The 15,880-nt window shown below is 46.5% G+C and overlaps 1 protein-coding gene across 2 annotated transcripts; it reads right to left on the bottom strand.

The window, feature by feature from the left end:
- Positions 1-525: 525 nt before the first annotated feature.
- Positions 526-14,942, bottom strand: LRRC51 (leucine rich repeat containing 51). 2 transcript variants are annotated; one of them, XM_005893496.3, is made up of 6 exons: positions 14,626-14,942; positions 7,376-7,438; positions 6,643-6,780; positions 2,072-2,277; positions 1,016-1,164; positions 526-742 (listed from the first exon to the last, which is right to left on the bottom strand). In XM_005893496.3, the coding sequence occupies exons 3-6, from the start codon at positions 6,722-6,724 to the stop codon at positions 601-603; spliced, it is 579 nt and encodes a 192-aa protein (XP_005893558.1). In that variant the 5' UTR covers positions 6,725-6,780; positions 7,376-7,438; positions 14,626-14,942; the 3' UTR covers positions 526-600. The 2 variants fall into 2 exon arrangements, with proteins under 2 accessions (XP_005893558.1, XP_005893560.1); XM_005893498.2 differs by lacking the exon at positions 14,626-14,942 and adding an exon at positions 14,503-14,590.
- Between the last annotated feature and the right edge of the window lie 938 nt (positions 14,943-15,880).

Raw genomic sequence — 15,880 nt, forward strand, 5'->3', positions numbered from 1 at the left:
CAGGCTCAGTGGAATTCCCAGGAAGCCCAGTGAGGGGGTGGAGGTCTGCACACAGACCAAGAGCACCTGATAACGGATTCAGCAGACACACAGTTTCAAGCAGAGGATTGTTTTTATCAAGTGGAATCTTAAGCAGAATCATAACACGTAGAGGATTGTTTTTATCAACTGGAATCTTAAGCAGAATCATAACACATAAAACATGAGTGAGGAACTACTCTGATCTGATTGAAGTGGGGCATCCAGAGGTCACAGCCCATCTTCCTGGCCTCCTGTCACAGAGGCCTCTGGGGCATCTCTACAGGACCTTGATGCTCTGCGAAGCAACTCTAACCTCAGGATATCTGAACTAAAGAACGCCAAAGGTCCCAGACAGGTTAGATACATTTTCCAGGGCTATGCCATCAGCTGAGGCCAGTGGGCCTTTCTTTCCATTTCCTCCTTGTTTCAGTGATGTAAGACCAGAACATGATGCTGGTTACCTGATTTGGGGGGCGTCTTTGCATGGGACAAGGTGATCTGCCGAACAGTTCAAATCATTTATTGTCAAACCAAACGGACCACCCTCAGGCCTTTAGGACTGCTGGGGTCCTGGGAACCTCAGAGTGCATTGTGCTTTATCCGGACCTTCTTCGGTTTGATGTTCATGCGTTTCCACACTTCAGCCGTTGTGCGGTCTGCTTTGGTGACCCCACTGAAGTCGAACGTGGTGATGTGGGGCAGGGTGCACAGCACATATTGCCTGTGGGGAAGACTTGGGCTGGGGGCCAGCCCCTTGGAGGACCCCTTTCCCCCTCCACCAGTCACTCCTGTCTCCCCTGACTGCAAGGAATGGAGGGACTTGAGTTTGGAGGAGACTGGATTTATCCTGACTGGCAAGCAAGAAATGCCTAAAGCCTTCTCCTCCCTTCCCCGGTCCAAGCAGAGCAGAAGGATGGTGTTGGGTTTGTAACCCATGCTCTCCTTTCCCTCGTGGGGGCCTAGCCGGAGCCCACATCCAGGGCAGGGGACTCACCTATACCCCTTCTCCTCTTCAATGGGGTTCCCGTGCAGGGTCAGGCTCCGGAGCTGAGGGAGGGCAGCCAGCTTGTTCACTTCTCCAAGGCGCTGGATGCTGTTGCCATGGAGATAGAGGACACTCAGGTTGAAGAAAGTTGTCAGGACCTGTTGGGAAAGGAGCCTGGAAGCTAGACTGGACAAAGCCGTGTATCTGCTCAGGACTGACTGGTGGCCAAAAAGGAAGTTTGGGGAACAACCTGTCACCTTCACAGCCATGCTGGATTGAGATTGACTTTAGCATTTCATTTACCTTTGAAGGGGTTCAGGGGCACCACACTGACAGCACTGTAATCCGAGGGGCAGGAAGTACGGACCTGGGTCCCACCACTGCCACTGACTTGGCAGGCACCTGTGTGCTCTCCCAGAGCCTTAGCTGTCCCTTCACTGAAGACCATTCCAGCTTTAGTGTTCTAAGATTGTCACAACAGGGGACAGTACCTTGCTAGGTACATCAGAGCTTTTAAAAGAACAGTTAAATTGAGATCCCTGCACCTGGGGAATAGTTTCCAAGTCATACGATAGCTCCTGCCTTTCCTAACATAGAACTTGGATGAAAAGAGGCCAGCCAGTCTTGTTTGTTCCTTCGCATTTAGCCTGAGTTCATGGAAAGTAACTGCTGTTCTTTTAGTGACTACCTCTATTGAAGAAGTTGGCACAAAGCACAGTGGGTGCCCAGTAAGCTACAATTTTACTTTAGCCTCCTACGCGAGGGCTTGGTGTGTGCTGGTTGCTTTTCGTACGTTTTCGTTTAATCCTCACAAAATGTTTATAATGCTGGCCTTTTTATCCCCATTTTTCAGACAGGGAGGTTGAGGTTTTCAAAGGTTAGGAGCTTACCCAAGGTCACAAAGTCAGTAAGAGTCACATCTAAGATTTGAACCTATAACTGTGTGAGCCCACAGCTGTGTGCTTTGCACAGCACCATGCTGCATCACTACTTCCTTGACAGTGTGGGAGGTGGGGAGACTGGGGCTGGACAAGGTGGCTTTGGGCCCGCCCTGACTGGACTCACAGGATCAATGGAAGTCAGGTCATTGAAGGACAGGTCGATCCAGGCCAGGTTCTCTGGATGCTCCAGGAGCTGTGAAACTGCATGGTTGAAGTCTCTCAAGTCAGTGAGGACATTGTTGTTTAACCACAGGGACTGGGTCATTGACTTCCCCGACTTCGCGTGCCTTACTGGTCGTAGCCCTGTCCGGGGCTCCTCGCTTAACAGATCTGTGGGCACAGAGTGAGCTTTGGGTATGTTATCTTTGCTTTTCTGGCTCTGGGGGGTGGGAAGGGACAGAGCTGGGAGGGTTTGTAGCTAGAGGAGCTGGCAGGGCCATAACCCCATGCTCGTGTCTTGTGCAACTGCATGCACTGTCCCACAGGCCCCAGCAGTTGGAGCTGGGATTAAGGGCCAAAGACTTCCCTTCCCAGGCTCTTGGTTTGGGTCACATGCTCATGTCGACTGTCATTAGGTTCTCTGTATACCACCCCTTGGAGAAGGAAATGGCAACCCACTCCGGTGTTCTTGCCTGGAGAGTCCCAGGGATGGGGGAGCCTGGTGGGCTGCCGTCTCTGGGGTCGCACAGAGTCGGACATGACTGAAGCGACTTAGCATTAGCATACTACCCCTGTGTGGGAATTGGAGGGAGGCACATTTTATAGATGAGGAAACCAAGAACGAGATGTTGGACCTGAGCCAAGATGCTAAAACACAAAATCCAGGATTAGCCACCAGCAGACCCTATAGAGTTTCACTTCAGTGTTAACACACTCTGGATGTCCGTCCCCTTCTTCTGTTAATAGTAACTATGTGCATCGTACTGGACATACAGTGGTGAACAAAATGAGCGAGAGGCTCTGTATGGTAATAGAGCAGGGGTAAAGCAGATGTTTGTCTTGGAGGCATCACGTGGGCAGAATGAAAGCAAAACAGTCAATGTAATATGATAAATGGTCTTTAAATTGTGGAAGCACAGGCGAGGGGCTCCTAACCCAGTCTGAGACCTCAGGCAAGTTTCCCAGGGAAGGCTGAGCCTGAGCTGGATATCTCAGTGGGTTAGGAGACATTAATCAGGCACAGGAGTGGAAAAGGTGAGAAGAGCGCTAGCAAAGGCACAGAGGTGTGGGGTAGCATGGGCACACACGTATGTGCTGTGCAAGGGGGCAAGGAGGGGAGAGGAGGCGAGGAGCCTTGAAGACCAGGTTGAGCATCTTAGACTTTATCCTGTAGGAGGTGGGAAGCCACTGGGGGGTTGAAAGCAAAGGAGATGATTCACATCTTTCAGAAATGAAAGATCGCTCTGAAGCTTCCATTTTGGCTTTCAGTCATCCAAGCAAGGATGAAGGGGACACACAGCATGACTTGACGGTTGACTAGATGTAAGGGTAGAATAATATTCAAGGTGTTGTTCAGTTTCTTGGTATTTGGGGAAATGTCAGTCCTATGGGGTGATGGGGATGAAAAGGAGAAGCACGGTTGGGAAGGTGGGAGTTCAGGCTTGGCCGTGGCATGTCTGAGGTTCCTCTAGTACAGGAAAGAGGAGCAGCCAAGTAAGCAGTTGGATACGAAAGTCAAGCTCAGGAGAGACAGACTTGAGAATCATTAGCATAGGCTGTATAGAAGTTAGTAAAATAGATGAGATTGTTCAAGCAGAGTGAGAGGAGAGGGGGAAGGAGAGAGGAAGAGGGGGATTCCATTTAAAGAAGTCAGTGAGTCACCAAGGCAGGGCAGGGAAAACCAGGATGGGATAGTTTTAAAGATGCTCAGGGAATCCATAGTCTGTAGGAGTTTCAGGGAAATAAACTGAAAAGTAATTTTGGCAACTCAGAAGTCCTTGGTGACTGTTGAGGGCTGTTTCAATGAAATGACAAGGGCCTGGGGGCAAGCTAGATTGGAGTGAGTTCAGGAGCAAATGAAAGGTAAGGAAATATAAACAGGTGGTATAAACAGCACCCTCAGAAAGTTTGGCTGAGGAGTAGAGTTGGAAATAGAGCAATTTTTTTTTTTTAAAGAGCGATCTTAGAACCCATCTGTATGGACCCCTTCCCTTCTTTTTTTTTTTTGTTTTTCAACAAATAAGGACCATGCAGAGAATGGGCTCTGCCTAAGCTCACAGACTTGTAAGTGGCAGAGCCAGAACCACTCATCAGCTCAGCTGAGGTGATTAGATGTTTCCTGTTGTTCCTATTATGTATGCCTTTAGTTACTTGTCTAAAGCTGCCTCCCAGAAAGGAAATTATTTAGTATTTTCTGAACTGGCCAGCTTGTCTTCAACCTCCCCTCAGCTCTGACTGGACACGCTTCTCTTCCACCCCTACCCAACTTGAACTCAGCTGCAGGTCAGGCAGCATCCACCAGATGGCTCTCTGTATTAGTCCTGGAGTGAGCACAACCCACAGGTGGGGCCTGAGGGTGGGGGGAGGTGGCAGGAGGGTCCTGTCCTGGAGGAGAGTACCCTAGCTTATGAATAAACTAATCCTGACCTGTGTAGCCTCACATCTCCTGACTTCGAACCCTGAGATGAAAGAGGAGTAAAAGTTAAGATCAAAATAAACCTGCATACGGACTAGTCTCCAGTTTGAGGAGGCAGTGGCTTGGGAATACCACCAAGCATAGGGCTGATCCCTAGCTCAGGGGGAGCTCCTGGGGATGGCATTGCCTAAAAGTTGAGGCTGCCTGGGGTTGCTGTTATCACAGGTGGAGGAGGGAGTCCAGGTTGCTATGGTTACTGAGAATCAGACTCCATCACAGCACTGCATTGCCCGAGGATCAGTCAAAGCTGCCCTGTTCAGGGTAGGCCAAGATAGGGCTGGAAACTGGACCAAAACACCAACATTCAAAGAACTGGGGATTGTCTACCTCCAGGATGATCTGAGGAAAACATAATCTGTCTTCATATCTCCTGAAGGGTTGCCGTGCAACTTTCCCCATGTGTCCCCAGAGGGCAGGAGTTAGTCTGATGTGAAGAACTTCTGTATGTCATTGCTCACCCTGGAATGGAAGGGTTGGGAGGTGTGTGGCGTTGGACTCCCTAAGCTGTAGGAGTAGTTAGAGGACTGTGCATTGGAGGTGGTAGGCTGTTTGTCTTCTAAAGTCACTGTCATTTCAGATTCTGTGCTCCATATATTAATTCGGGAAATTGTGTACCAAGTTCCCCCAAACCACCCTGTCCTCTAACCCCAATTCTAAGTAAATACACCAAGTGCTGTGGAGAACCTGAGGCAACTGGCCTTTTGGGGCTTAGATGTACCTCTCTGCTTGTCCCTTCCTTGCTTAGCAAGAAGCACCATGCCTGGCATACGTGTACAGACTGACACACATATTTAGAAGTGCTTAATCATAGTTCGGTGCTCAGTATTTAAGTACTGAATGAAAGGGCATCTGTACAGATTATGTTTGGTGCTGTGCAGTTATCCTTGGTCATAGTAACTTCTCTCCTCATTCTGAGGACCGTGGAGGGCAGAACTACATCTCCCCACTCAGAGCTAGGAATTCCCAGGGTGGGTGGGAGTCATACTTCCTTCTTTCTCTGTCACCTCAGCTATCTTGTGCATAGCCATTATTTCAGCTACAACCCTGTGGAACATGGACTCCCATCAGTCAGAAGTGATGGTGTGCATAAGAAAGGAAGATCACAGCCAGTGGGTGTGTGAGAGAACAAGCAGGAGTTATTGTTGTGACTGATGTCAACCCAAGTTATAAGTACCCTAAACCCAAACCCAAGTAGTATCCAGTATCCTTGATAACTATTCATCTGCTTCTTGAACTTACAGGTGGCCGCTGATTACCTAAGAGAGACAACCAAAACCAGGTAATGCGTCTAAGATAGGCCAGCCTGTGTTCTGTGAGGGCAGACGTACTGATGTGTTTATGAGAGCAGATAACAAAGACAGAAGAACTTCCCTGGGAAGCATATTACCTTGAGAATATGATCTTGCTGAAGCCTCCCTCTGTCCCCTCCTGAGAGGTACTAACTGCCCCCTTACAAACACACTGAAAGATAAGATGAGCGTGGGCAGTGCTGGAACATGCAATAAGTGTGGGTGATAATGGAATAAATGTGGGTATGACCGGAATGAATATAAAATTTGTCAATAACTATTTTGACTGCAAACATTCCAGTTTGTTAGTAACAAGACCGTGCATGTTTCTACCGGTGATCAGGACAGGCTTGTGTCCTGAGATAGGAGAGAAGGTTCTGCCTGTTGACTGGGATGCTGAAGCAGCCTGTATTTTTCTTTTATTAGTCTCTTCTCTCCAAGTAAGAAATGGAGAATAAAACTATCAGCTGATAGACGAGCTCCCCAGTTTTCTTCCACCTGACTTTCCTGCTGTAGCCTGGATTCTTTTGAAGAACATCAGTTACCCTAAAAGCCCCCTGGGTTCCTTTCAGATGTGCTGATTTTTTAAAAGGTCAGATTCTTCCACTCCCACCTCCCTACCCACTACTTCTCCCCAAAATGATGACAAAAATCCCATAGGCTTATGAGAAGAATCTCTTTAGGCTTTTAAATAAAGGGCTGGTTTCTCCCTAGGGACCACACCCAGCCGGGCTGCCATGGTGAGTGGAGTGCTGTGCTCTGGGGGCTGACCTTGGGTCACGTGGATGCTTCGGAAGGAGTAGTCAAGAGGGGGCTCTTGCACCGAAGTGTTCATATAGTTCCGTTTGTTCATAGCTCAGGCCATCATTTGTCAGGTGTAAGCATGGGCCCTGGGAATCCGGGTTCAGCCTGGGAGGACAGAGAAGGACTGGTGTTCGGCTTTTGGGTTTTCCCCAGAGCCCTCCACCCCAGCTTTGTGTGGCTGCATTTCTACTTGAAGATCCCAATCATGATTCCTTGCATTTGTAGGGTACTTCCTACTTCTCCAAGCACCTTCACATCCCTGAGAGTTCACTGACAGTTAAAACACCTTCTACTTTCCAGATGAAGAAACTGAGACCCCAGGGTGAAAGCACTTGCCCAAAGTTAAGCCAGTGAGTCAGCTGAGGACTGCCATTATAGTCTCCTGAATCCTACTCTGAGACCCTTCCTGCTACTCCACAGTAGTTACCACAGATACCTATCTTGATACCTATCCTCTGATGACATCAGCTGGGCTATTCTGTTGCTTAATAAACCCCTGAGGGCCTGTAGTGAATTTGGTGTCTGCCAGCCCTTTGCAGCCTGACACAGATGGGGATTTGCTACCTTCTCTGCTTGTCTGTCAGCCCCCGTCATCTTTCCATCCAAAGACCTTACTTTCAGCTACATCCTGAATGTAGTTGTACATATATAAACACACACACATACACATAAAACCAGAGTCTGCCTCACTCTCACTCACCTGTCACTGATGCCTGAAACTCCACCATTAGGGATTCACTCCTTTGGGTTCAGGGATTGTTCCCTGTTAAAATGGAAATACCCCCAGAGGGGTGAACAGTGTTACCGTCATTTACAATGTGGTGTGAATTGTCTTATCAGATCCTTTCCAATTTGTTGGCTCAAATAAAGCTGAGAATTTTCCCAGACTGGGCAGAGCCATGAGACCACCACTCACCTGGGGAGGGGAGAGCTGGCACACTTTGCCAGAGGGGGTTTGTATGTGGCACAAACAGAAGGTAAATAGACTGACAAGCATGTGTCCCAATCAACCTCCCCTTCTCATGCCATCCACCACTGTCAACTTTGCATTTACTACTTCACTTGTTTTCTTAAAGGACTTGAGGTATTTTTATCATAATAACACGCTCATGGAAAAGGCTGATTTGTAGAAAAGAGCTGTCCTGATAGAAATATAATGAACGTCACAAATGCTGGCCATGTGTGTAGCTTTTTTCCCCACATACATAATTTGAATTTTCCTAGTAGCTGTATAAAGAAAAGTCAAAAGAAACAGGTGAAATTAGGTTTAGTAATATATTTTATTTAACCCACTATGTCCAAAATGTCATTCAACATATAATCAATATTAAAAATTGAGATACTTTACACTTACAGCACATCCCAGCTGGAACAAGCTACCTGTCAAGTGCTCAGTAGCCGCATGTGAATACAGGCTACCATACTGGACAGTATGGATACAGAAAATGAAAACATGGAAGAGAAAGATTAGAAGCCAGAATAAAGGAAGTGAGAGAGAAGTACCAGGGAATTAGAAAACTCTGCTTATCCCCGAAATTTCCTGGAAGCTGAAGCAAAAGGGGAAAATTTAGCATATGTGGTTCTCATCATTTGATTCAAATAAACAAATCATTTGTATGCAGAGACAATGAAATTCACAAATGTTATTAAAATGGAATTTCTCTTAAAAACCACAGACCTGGTAGCTTGTAATTCCACTTAAGCTTAATACAGTCCAGGTAAATTAGTTTTTTGGTGACTTAACATATGCAAGGATAGAGTGGAACAGGTTTAGAGGAATGGAAAGTGAATTTCTTCCTCTCAAAAAAGCAGCAGCCTCAGGAATTCCCTGGTGGTCCAGTGGTTTCACTGCTGAAGGTGCAGGTTTGATCTCTGGTTGGGGAACTAAGATCCCACAAGCCGTGCAGTGCAGTCAAAAAATAAAATATATATAAAAAAGTGAGATCTGTCAGCACACTTACAGGTTAGGAGAAAAAGCATTCTCAACTGAGTTCTGGGAAAATGCTGGCTTGAGTCACTTGACAGCTGAATTGTCAAGTGTGGGACAGACCTGGTGGGCATGGGTTGTCAGGAGTTCTCAATCATTGGATATCAAATCTACAGACATGACAAAAAACACTTTATTCTTTTGTAGAAATAGAGGAAGGTGGCTTGTGTTCTCACCTAGACTTGAGGACCCACAATGAGTTTGATGCCTCTGAGTAAGACTGGATATTTTCTCAAAGTGAGTCCTGTGTTGGGACCTCAGAGTTCAGCCCTACAGGACATGGATTTTAGTTTACAGTATTTAAGGGCAGATTTTTATCATTAGTCTCCTTGACCATCAGAGAACCTCAGTGGTGTTCCAAAGGGCTTCTGAATTTGTGTAGCACCAGCTCCTGGTGCATTTTTCTGGAAGAGTTAGTATTAAAAAAATGGAGCCCCGATAGTTGGATAAATCAGCCTATTGGAAAGGGTTATTAGTTTTCTCCATTTAAACAACAGCTCAGGCTGTGAACTAGTATTGGGTCTTATTCATCATCTAATACAGGACCTGGCTTATAGACACTCGGGAAATGTTTGTGGGAGGAAAGAATTGAGACACTGCCAAATACAAGGATTTCTGTTTTGGGAGTGTTGATGCTAAACTGCTCTTTCTAACAATTGGCTTCAAGATTCAGCTGTTTGAGTCCACACCTCATTCATAGTAAGATATTTAATTCAATTCTTCGAACATTTGTTGAGTGCCTGCTGTTCTATGCCTGACCAGAAGCAATGAAGCCAAGATACAAATAATAGAACCCTGTCTGTCATGAGTACAGGAAGGCCTGCTGGGTTGCTATTGGTTGTAGAAAACCAGCCTGCATCCAGTTCTAAGAAACAGCTGCATACTTAGTGGATACTCTTGTATTTCAATACTCAGCTCTAGTGTACCCTCTTCAAAGACTTTCTTTCCAAATAAAATTGATCATTGTGTCCTGTATTAATTCTCTGGATGAACCTTATCATGGTCTCCCCTGTATCCATCTCTTTTGCCCTCTGACTTTTAATAGTTCCATCCACTCTGATGCTTGGTTCAGCCATGTGACTTGCTTTGGCCAAAAGGATGCTGGTAAACATGAAGCAAACAGAAGCTTAAAGAGAGGACCTGCCCTCGTGCTCTTTGTCAGTGCCAAGAGAACACCGCTAGCCTGCTGGAGGGATATGAGAAACACGAGTAGGTGAGATACATGATAAAAAGAGCCAGCGATCCCAGGTGAAGCCATCCTAGACTAGCCTATAGCCAGCCCACCCGAGTCAAGATCAGGAGAGTCATCCAACCCACATGTGACTGCAAACACATGAATGAGTCCAGCCAAGACCAGATGAAACACATGGCTGACTCAGAGACCTGTGAGCAATAATACATGTTTATTGTTTTGAGCCACCATGTTTTTGGATGGTTTGTTATGTAGCAGTAGCTAACAGATACATGCCCCCACTGTACTTTGAAAAAAATTTCATCACAGCCTGTTTCCTCATTTGTAAAATGGAGACAAACCCTGTCTTGAAAACTGTTGTATGTCCTGTAACAGAGGTTCAATAAATAAAACCGGTTGTTCTCTCTGTACTCATAGGCTTGAGGACAGGGACAGAAAGCAGACTTCTTTCTCTCTTCCCACCTTCCCACCTACCCTGCAACTGAGCCTAAAGTGAAATGAAGTCGCTCAGTTGTGTGCGACTCTTTGTGACCCTGTGGACTGTAGCCCACCAGGCTCCTCTGTCCATGGGATTCTCCAGGCAAGAATACTGGAGTGGGTTGCCATTTCCTTCTCCAGGGGATCTTCCCGATGCAGGGATCAAACCCAGGTTTCCCACATTGCAGGCAAACGCTTTAACCTCCGAGCCACCAGGGAAGCACTGAGCCTGAGTATTCACTAAAGGCTTGATGGACAAATGGATAAATAGAAAAATGAATGAATGAATGAATGAATGATATCTTCAGGGTGTCACATAGTTAGCCTTGAAGTGACATATGTGAGGAGAAGTGTCAAGCTGTAAGGTTGCCTTATTCACTCCAGTGGCTGTTTCTGGAGTCTTTCTCCAAAGCTGCTATTCAGCCTCATGACCAAGAGCTAGTCAGACCCTAGTGCCTTCCTCATTTGCCTACACTGATTGACTTGATGAATGACAGGGTTAGGGGCATACCTACTCTGTTTCGAAGTTTTTCTTGCAACTGGAAATATCATTTACTGTTTTTTAACTTTGAAAGTTAACATGATAGCTGAACGAAGTCAAATAGCATAGAGAGGTACATAGAGTAGCAACTAAAAGTGTGACTCCCCATCTCACTCTCCAAGAACGCTCATGATTTACAGTTTGGGAATACAACCTCCTATAAGACATACATAACAAAAATATATTTTAAAATGAACACATTCTGTCTATTCCTTTGTAAACCTATTTTTTTTCCTTTTCAAATTATTGTAGATTATTTTACCCTTTTTAATAGCTGCAGTTTTCCACAGAATTTGTGTGTAACTTGCTTTACTTAATTTAACTTCATTTAATCAATCCCAAGTTGGTGATGGAAATTTGTTTTCAGTTTGGGGAAACTGCTAACAATTGCAATCCCTTCCCTCTCAGGTAAGTAGCAACATGATGGCCCAGGAAGCTTTGAGAAATATTCAGATGAAGAGATCTGATAGGAGATTCAACAGCCTGGCCCCAGTAAGAGCTATTTATGGGCTACAGGTGGAAGGAAAAATCGAAGAATGTCATGAAAAGTTTGCCACATAATCTAATGTATTCTGGGAAGATACATCTCCAGGTACCAAAGGGAGGCCCCAAATTCAACCTGGTTCTTGCCCCTCCTCCCCCAAAACACTTCCATTTCTTAGCCTCACCTCCAATTTCGCAGTCCAGCCAAATTCAACTACTCAGAGTAAGTTTCCTGTGCCTGCCTCTGGGCTTCTGCACATCCAGCTTTCTCTGCTTGGTGTACAGTTTCTTCTTTTCTGCTGTGCTAACTTTTAATGACTCAGCTCCGGTTTCCCTTTTTTTCCCCTGAGAAGCCCACCCTCATATCCAAGTCTGGTTGTGCAACTTTTCTTCTGGCCTCCCAATGCACCCTTTATTTACCCTGGTAGCACTCATAACATTAAGATTATCTCCTAACTACCTGTGTTTACATAAATTCCACTGGGGCAGAAGCCATGTTTTTCTCATGGCTGTATCCCTACAGTGGTGGCAAGAGTTATTTAGTTGCTTAATCATGTCTGACCCTTTGTGATTCTATGGACTGTAGCCCACTAGGCACTTCTGTCCATGGGATTTCCCAGGGAAGAATACTGGAGTGGGTTGCCATTTCCTTTTCCAGGGGATCTTCCTGACCCAAGGATCAAACCTGTATCTCCTGCATTGCAGGCAGATTCTTTGACTATTGAGCCACCCCGGAAGCCAGTGGTGGCAAGTAGTAAGTACTTAACAATATGTTAAATACTGTATCAGTGAATAATACTATAAAGGAGAGGGACACAAAGTTGCTATAATTGAGGGCTCTGAGCTGGTCTGGGCTCAGTCAGGGGAGCTATTCCTGAAGAAGTGACTCCAAGAAATCTGAAAGATAAATGCAAATAACTATGGCATAGGGAAAAGATGAACATTTCAGGAAGAGATAACAGCATGTGCAAAGGCTCTGTGGTGAGTGGTTTCTTGGAAATTTTGAAGACCTTAAAGAAGGCCATATAACTGGAGGGAGAATGGGAAGGAAATTGTATGGTTAGACTGGAGGTTGGAGAGGTGGGCAGGAGCCAAGTTGCTGCTGCTGCTGCTAAGTCGCTTCAGTCGTGTCCGACTCTGTGCGACACCATGGACAGCAGCCCACCAGGCTCCTCTGTCCATGGAATTCTCTAGGCAAGAGTAATGGAGTGGGTTGCCATTTCCTTCTCTGGGAGCCAAGTTGAGATGTTGCCTAATGCTAAGAGCAGTAGGAAGCCCAAGGTATATTTTTAATTGGGAATGTTGTGGGGGAAGTGAACAATATCAGATTGGCATTTTGAAGGATTAGTCTTGTTGCAGTATGCAAAATGGCTGGGAGGGAAGGCAGGAAGGATGTGATGGGAGCTAGGACTAGAAAAAAAGATACTTAGAAGTAAAGTTGACAAGATTTTATAATGGATGGGAATGGAAGAGGTATTAAAGATAACTCATTTTTTTTACTTCTGTAATGGTGGATACAGTGAGACATTGGAAGAGATCCTGGCTTGGAGTACATAGAGATTATGAGTTCAGCTGAAGACATGCTAAAGCTGAAACTCCAGTACTTTGGCCACGTCATGCGAAGAGTTGACTCATTGGAAAAGACTCTGATGCTGGGAGGGATTGGGGGCAGGAGGAGAAGGGGACAACAGAGGATGAGATGGCTGGATGGCATCACTGACTCAATGGACGTGAGTCGGGGTGAACTTCGGGAGTTGGTGATGGACAGAGAGGCCTGGCATGCTGCGATTCATGGGGTCACAAAGAGTCGGACACGACTGAGCGACTGAACTGAACTGAACTGAAGACATGTTTGTATGTCTTTGAGATATATGAAGGAGCTATTAAAGATGCAATTGGTTCTATAGATCTGGAGCTTGGGGAGGAGGTTGGGCAGGGTTGGAGATACATACTTGTGTACTGATGCATATAGGCGGTAAACAAAGATGTGGATAAGACAATTCAAGAGGAGAGTGAGGTGGGAAGTTAGCCTAGGACAAAGCATGAGGGAGCTTTAAGATAGTAAGTGACTCAATTAGGGTCAGTTAGGAGTCAACCAGAAGCTAGCTAATCATGGCAGGACCAGACAGGTGCTGTATTAGATTGTTTACTTCTTGTTTAGTTAAATCTGTTTGATTTCCATTGCCTTCATTCTCTCTAGTTCCCTTTCCCCATTTAAACTTTCAAGGAAAGATCTGAAACTCATTCAGGGTGAAATGTCAATAACCCAATGTAGGCTATAAAAGGGTCTTTTGCCCCAGGGCAGTTAAACTACTTTGAAAAAGTCCTTAAGCTTATTGAGAGGCTGTAGGCTCAAGCTAGAGACTTGGCTGGAAGATGGCAAACTGGGGTCTAGTCCTAGTTGTCACTGACTTGGTGTGTGGCCTCCGGCAAGTCACTGCTCCTCTATAGGTTTCAGTTTTCCAATCTGTGATATGGGAATAAATATCCTTGGACTCACTAAGTTCAAAAGAAGACTGGATGTGAAAACACTAGTTAAGTCGCTAAATATAAAAAACCGGTCATGAATACTGTTAAAAGGAATGAAGCTTTAACTGCAGAACTTGGAGAAGCAGACCACAGAGTAGTGTAGGGAGAAAATATAATTTAAGGACAGAACCCCTAATAAATATGTGAGGGAAGATCCTGCTGACTCTCTGAAAAGGAGGCCCTACCCTGGGGTCTTCCTGCTTGGAAGGAAAGGGGCAGTTCAAGCCCCAGAAAGTTTCCTACATCGCCAGAATTAGGGACTATGATTTACTCTAATCCTACTCCCAGGTTTTGAAGACTTAGTCGACCAGAGGAAAACCAACCCCACGTTTGACGGCGTTTCAGATCTCCCAGGATATGTCACGGATTTGAGACAGTAGTACTGCGGGGAGGGATCTGTCTGGGTGTGTTTCTCAGAATTCCCTTCACTCCCCTCGCCCATTTATCCCACAAAGGTTTGTGTCTTGTTCACTGTGAAAAGGAGTTAGAGGCAAGGGGTGGGGGGGTAGGTCTCAGGTTCCCAAGAAAGCAAGCTGTTAAGTCTTTCAGTGTGCCCCTCCCCTCTCCACAGAGTTCTTGTACCCTAGAGCAGGCTTCCTGTTTTCCCTCCCAACTCACCCGCAGTGGCTTCCCCTCCAGCCTCGAAGTCCACTACCTCAAGGTTACTCAGCGCAACTCCATGGTAACTGTTTACGTCACCACGTCCCCTCTAAGAGCCGTAGGCGCTGCCGCGATGCCTACCGGGAACTGTAGTTCCTCAAGGGAAGGGCTCCAAAGCCGCGGGTGGTGCTGGGATTTGCAGTCGTCTTTGCACTCAAGCCGCGGGCCAGGGTCCGGAAGTTGTGGCACCCTTTTCCCCCTCTCCAGTGGCCCTCACACTTCCTTTACCCCGGTCCTTCAGGCTGCTTTTGCGTGCGACGCCAGCCTACAGGGGCCAATCGCAGGGCGACGAGAGGGGGCGGGACCATAGTTTAAACTAATTGTGCGCTCACAGCGCTAGCGCGGGCCCGAGAAGAAGGCGATCCTGGGGAAGTGAGAGTCGGAGCGGGAGCGCGCGGCCAGGTAATCGGCGCGGGCCCGCTACTAGCGTGCGGCTGGGGCGCCTCCAGGGATGCCCGAGTCTAAAAGAGGTGCTGAGGAGGCGGGTGCGGGCGGAAGGCCTCCTTCATAAGCGAGGCTGACTGGGGAGAGTCTTTCGAGGGTAAGGTTTGTAAGGAAAGGGCCTTGTCCGAGAGGAAGGTGCGGGGCGTGCTTAGGGGGAGGGTGTGTTTGGGGGCGTGTCCGTGGAATTGTGTCGGGGGGCCGACGCGGGTGTGGGTAATGCAAGTTCCTGAAAGGAGTGTCGCCGAGGGTTTCTGTAGTGGGAAGTCTTCGCCTATTATTGTTAACAATAGTGGTAGTAGTAATAATAAACATTTTCTGAGGACCAACTACGTTTCAGACACTGTGCCACACCCTTTATATGGATCATCTTTTTAATATTCCTAACACTTTATTATAGTTTATTACAGATGGGCCGCCTGAGGTTTATGTTCAGCTTGGCCCCGGTTACATAGCTCGTGCATAGTTGGCTATACAGGGGTTTTTTGTGGGTTGGGTCTAAGTGAAGGGGAGGGATTGTGTTGGCTGTGAGGGTCGTCTTCGACGAGTCAGTTTCTTTTGAGTCTCACTTTTTTCATATGTAAACAATGAATTTACCTGCCTTATCTACTTTCCTGGGGTTATTAGGGTCAAATCAGGTGAGCTGTTTCTTGCAAGCATCTTGGAGAGTACACATTTTTGAGTATAAGTGTTGTGACTGCTGTGAATATATGGGAAGCTAGAGGGAATGTTCAAATCAGGTAAGGCAGCCTTCAGCCTGCAGGGTTGAATGTGTTCCCTCCCTTTCTGATCCTGTGTGGTATTTTCTCCTTCAGAGGAAGAAGCGCATACTTCTTTGTGAAAGCTGCCAAAGTACTCTTTTCTTGGCCCAAGTTCAAGCAAATGATGACTAATA

This window comes from Bos mutus, chromosome 15, assembly GCF_027580195.1.
Source record: "Bos mutus isolate GX-2022 chromosome 15, NWIPB_WYAK_1.1, whole genome shotgun sequence".
Lineage (NCBI taxonomy): Eukaryota > Metazoa > Chordata > Mammalia > Artiodactyla > Bovidae > Bos > Bos mutus.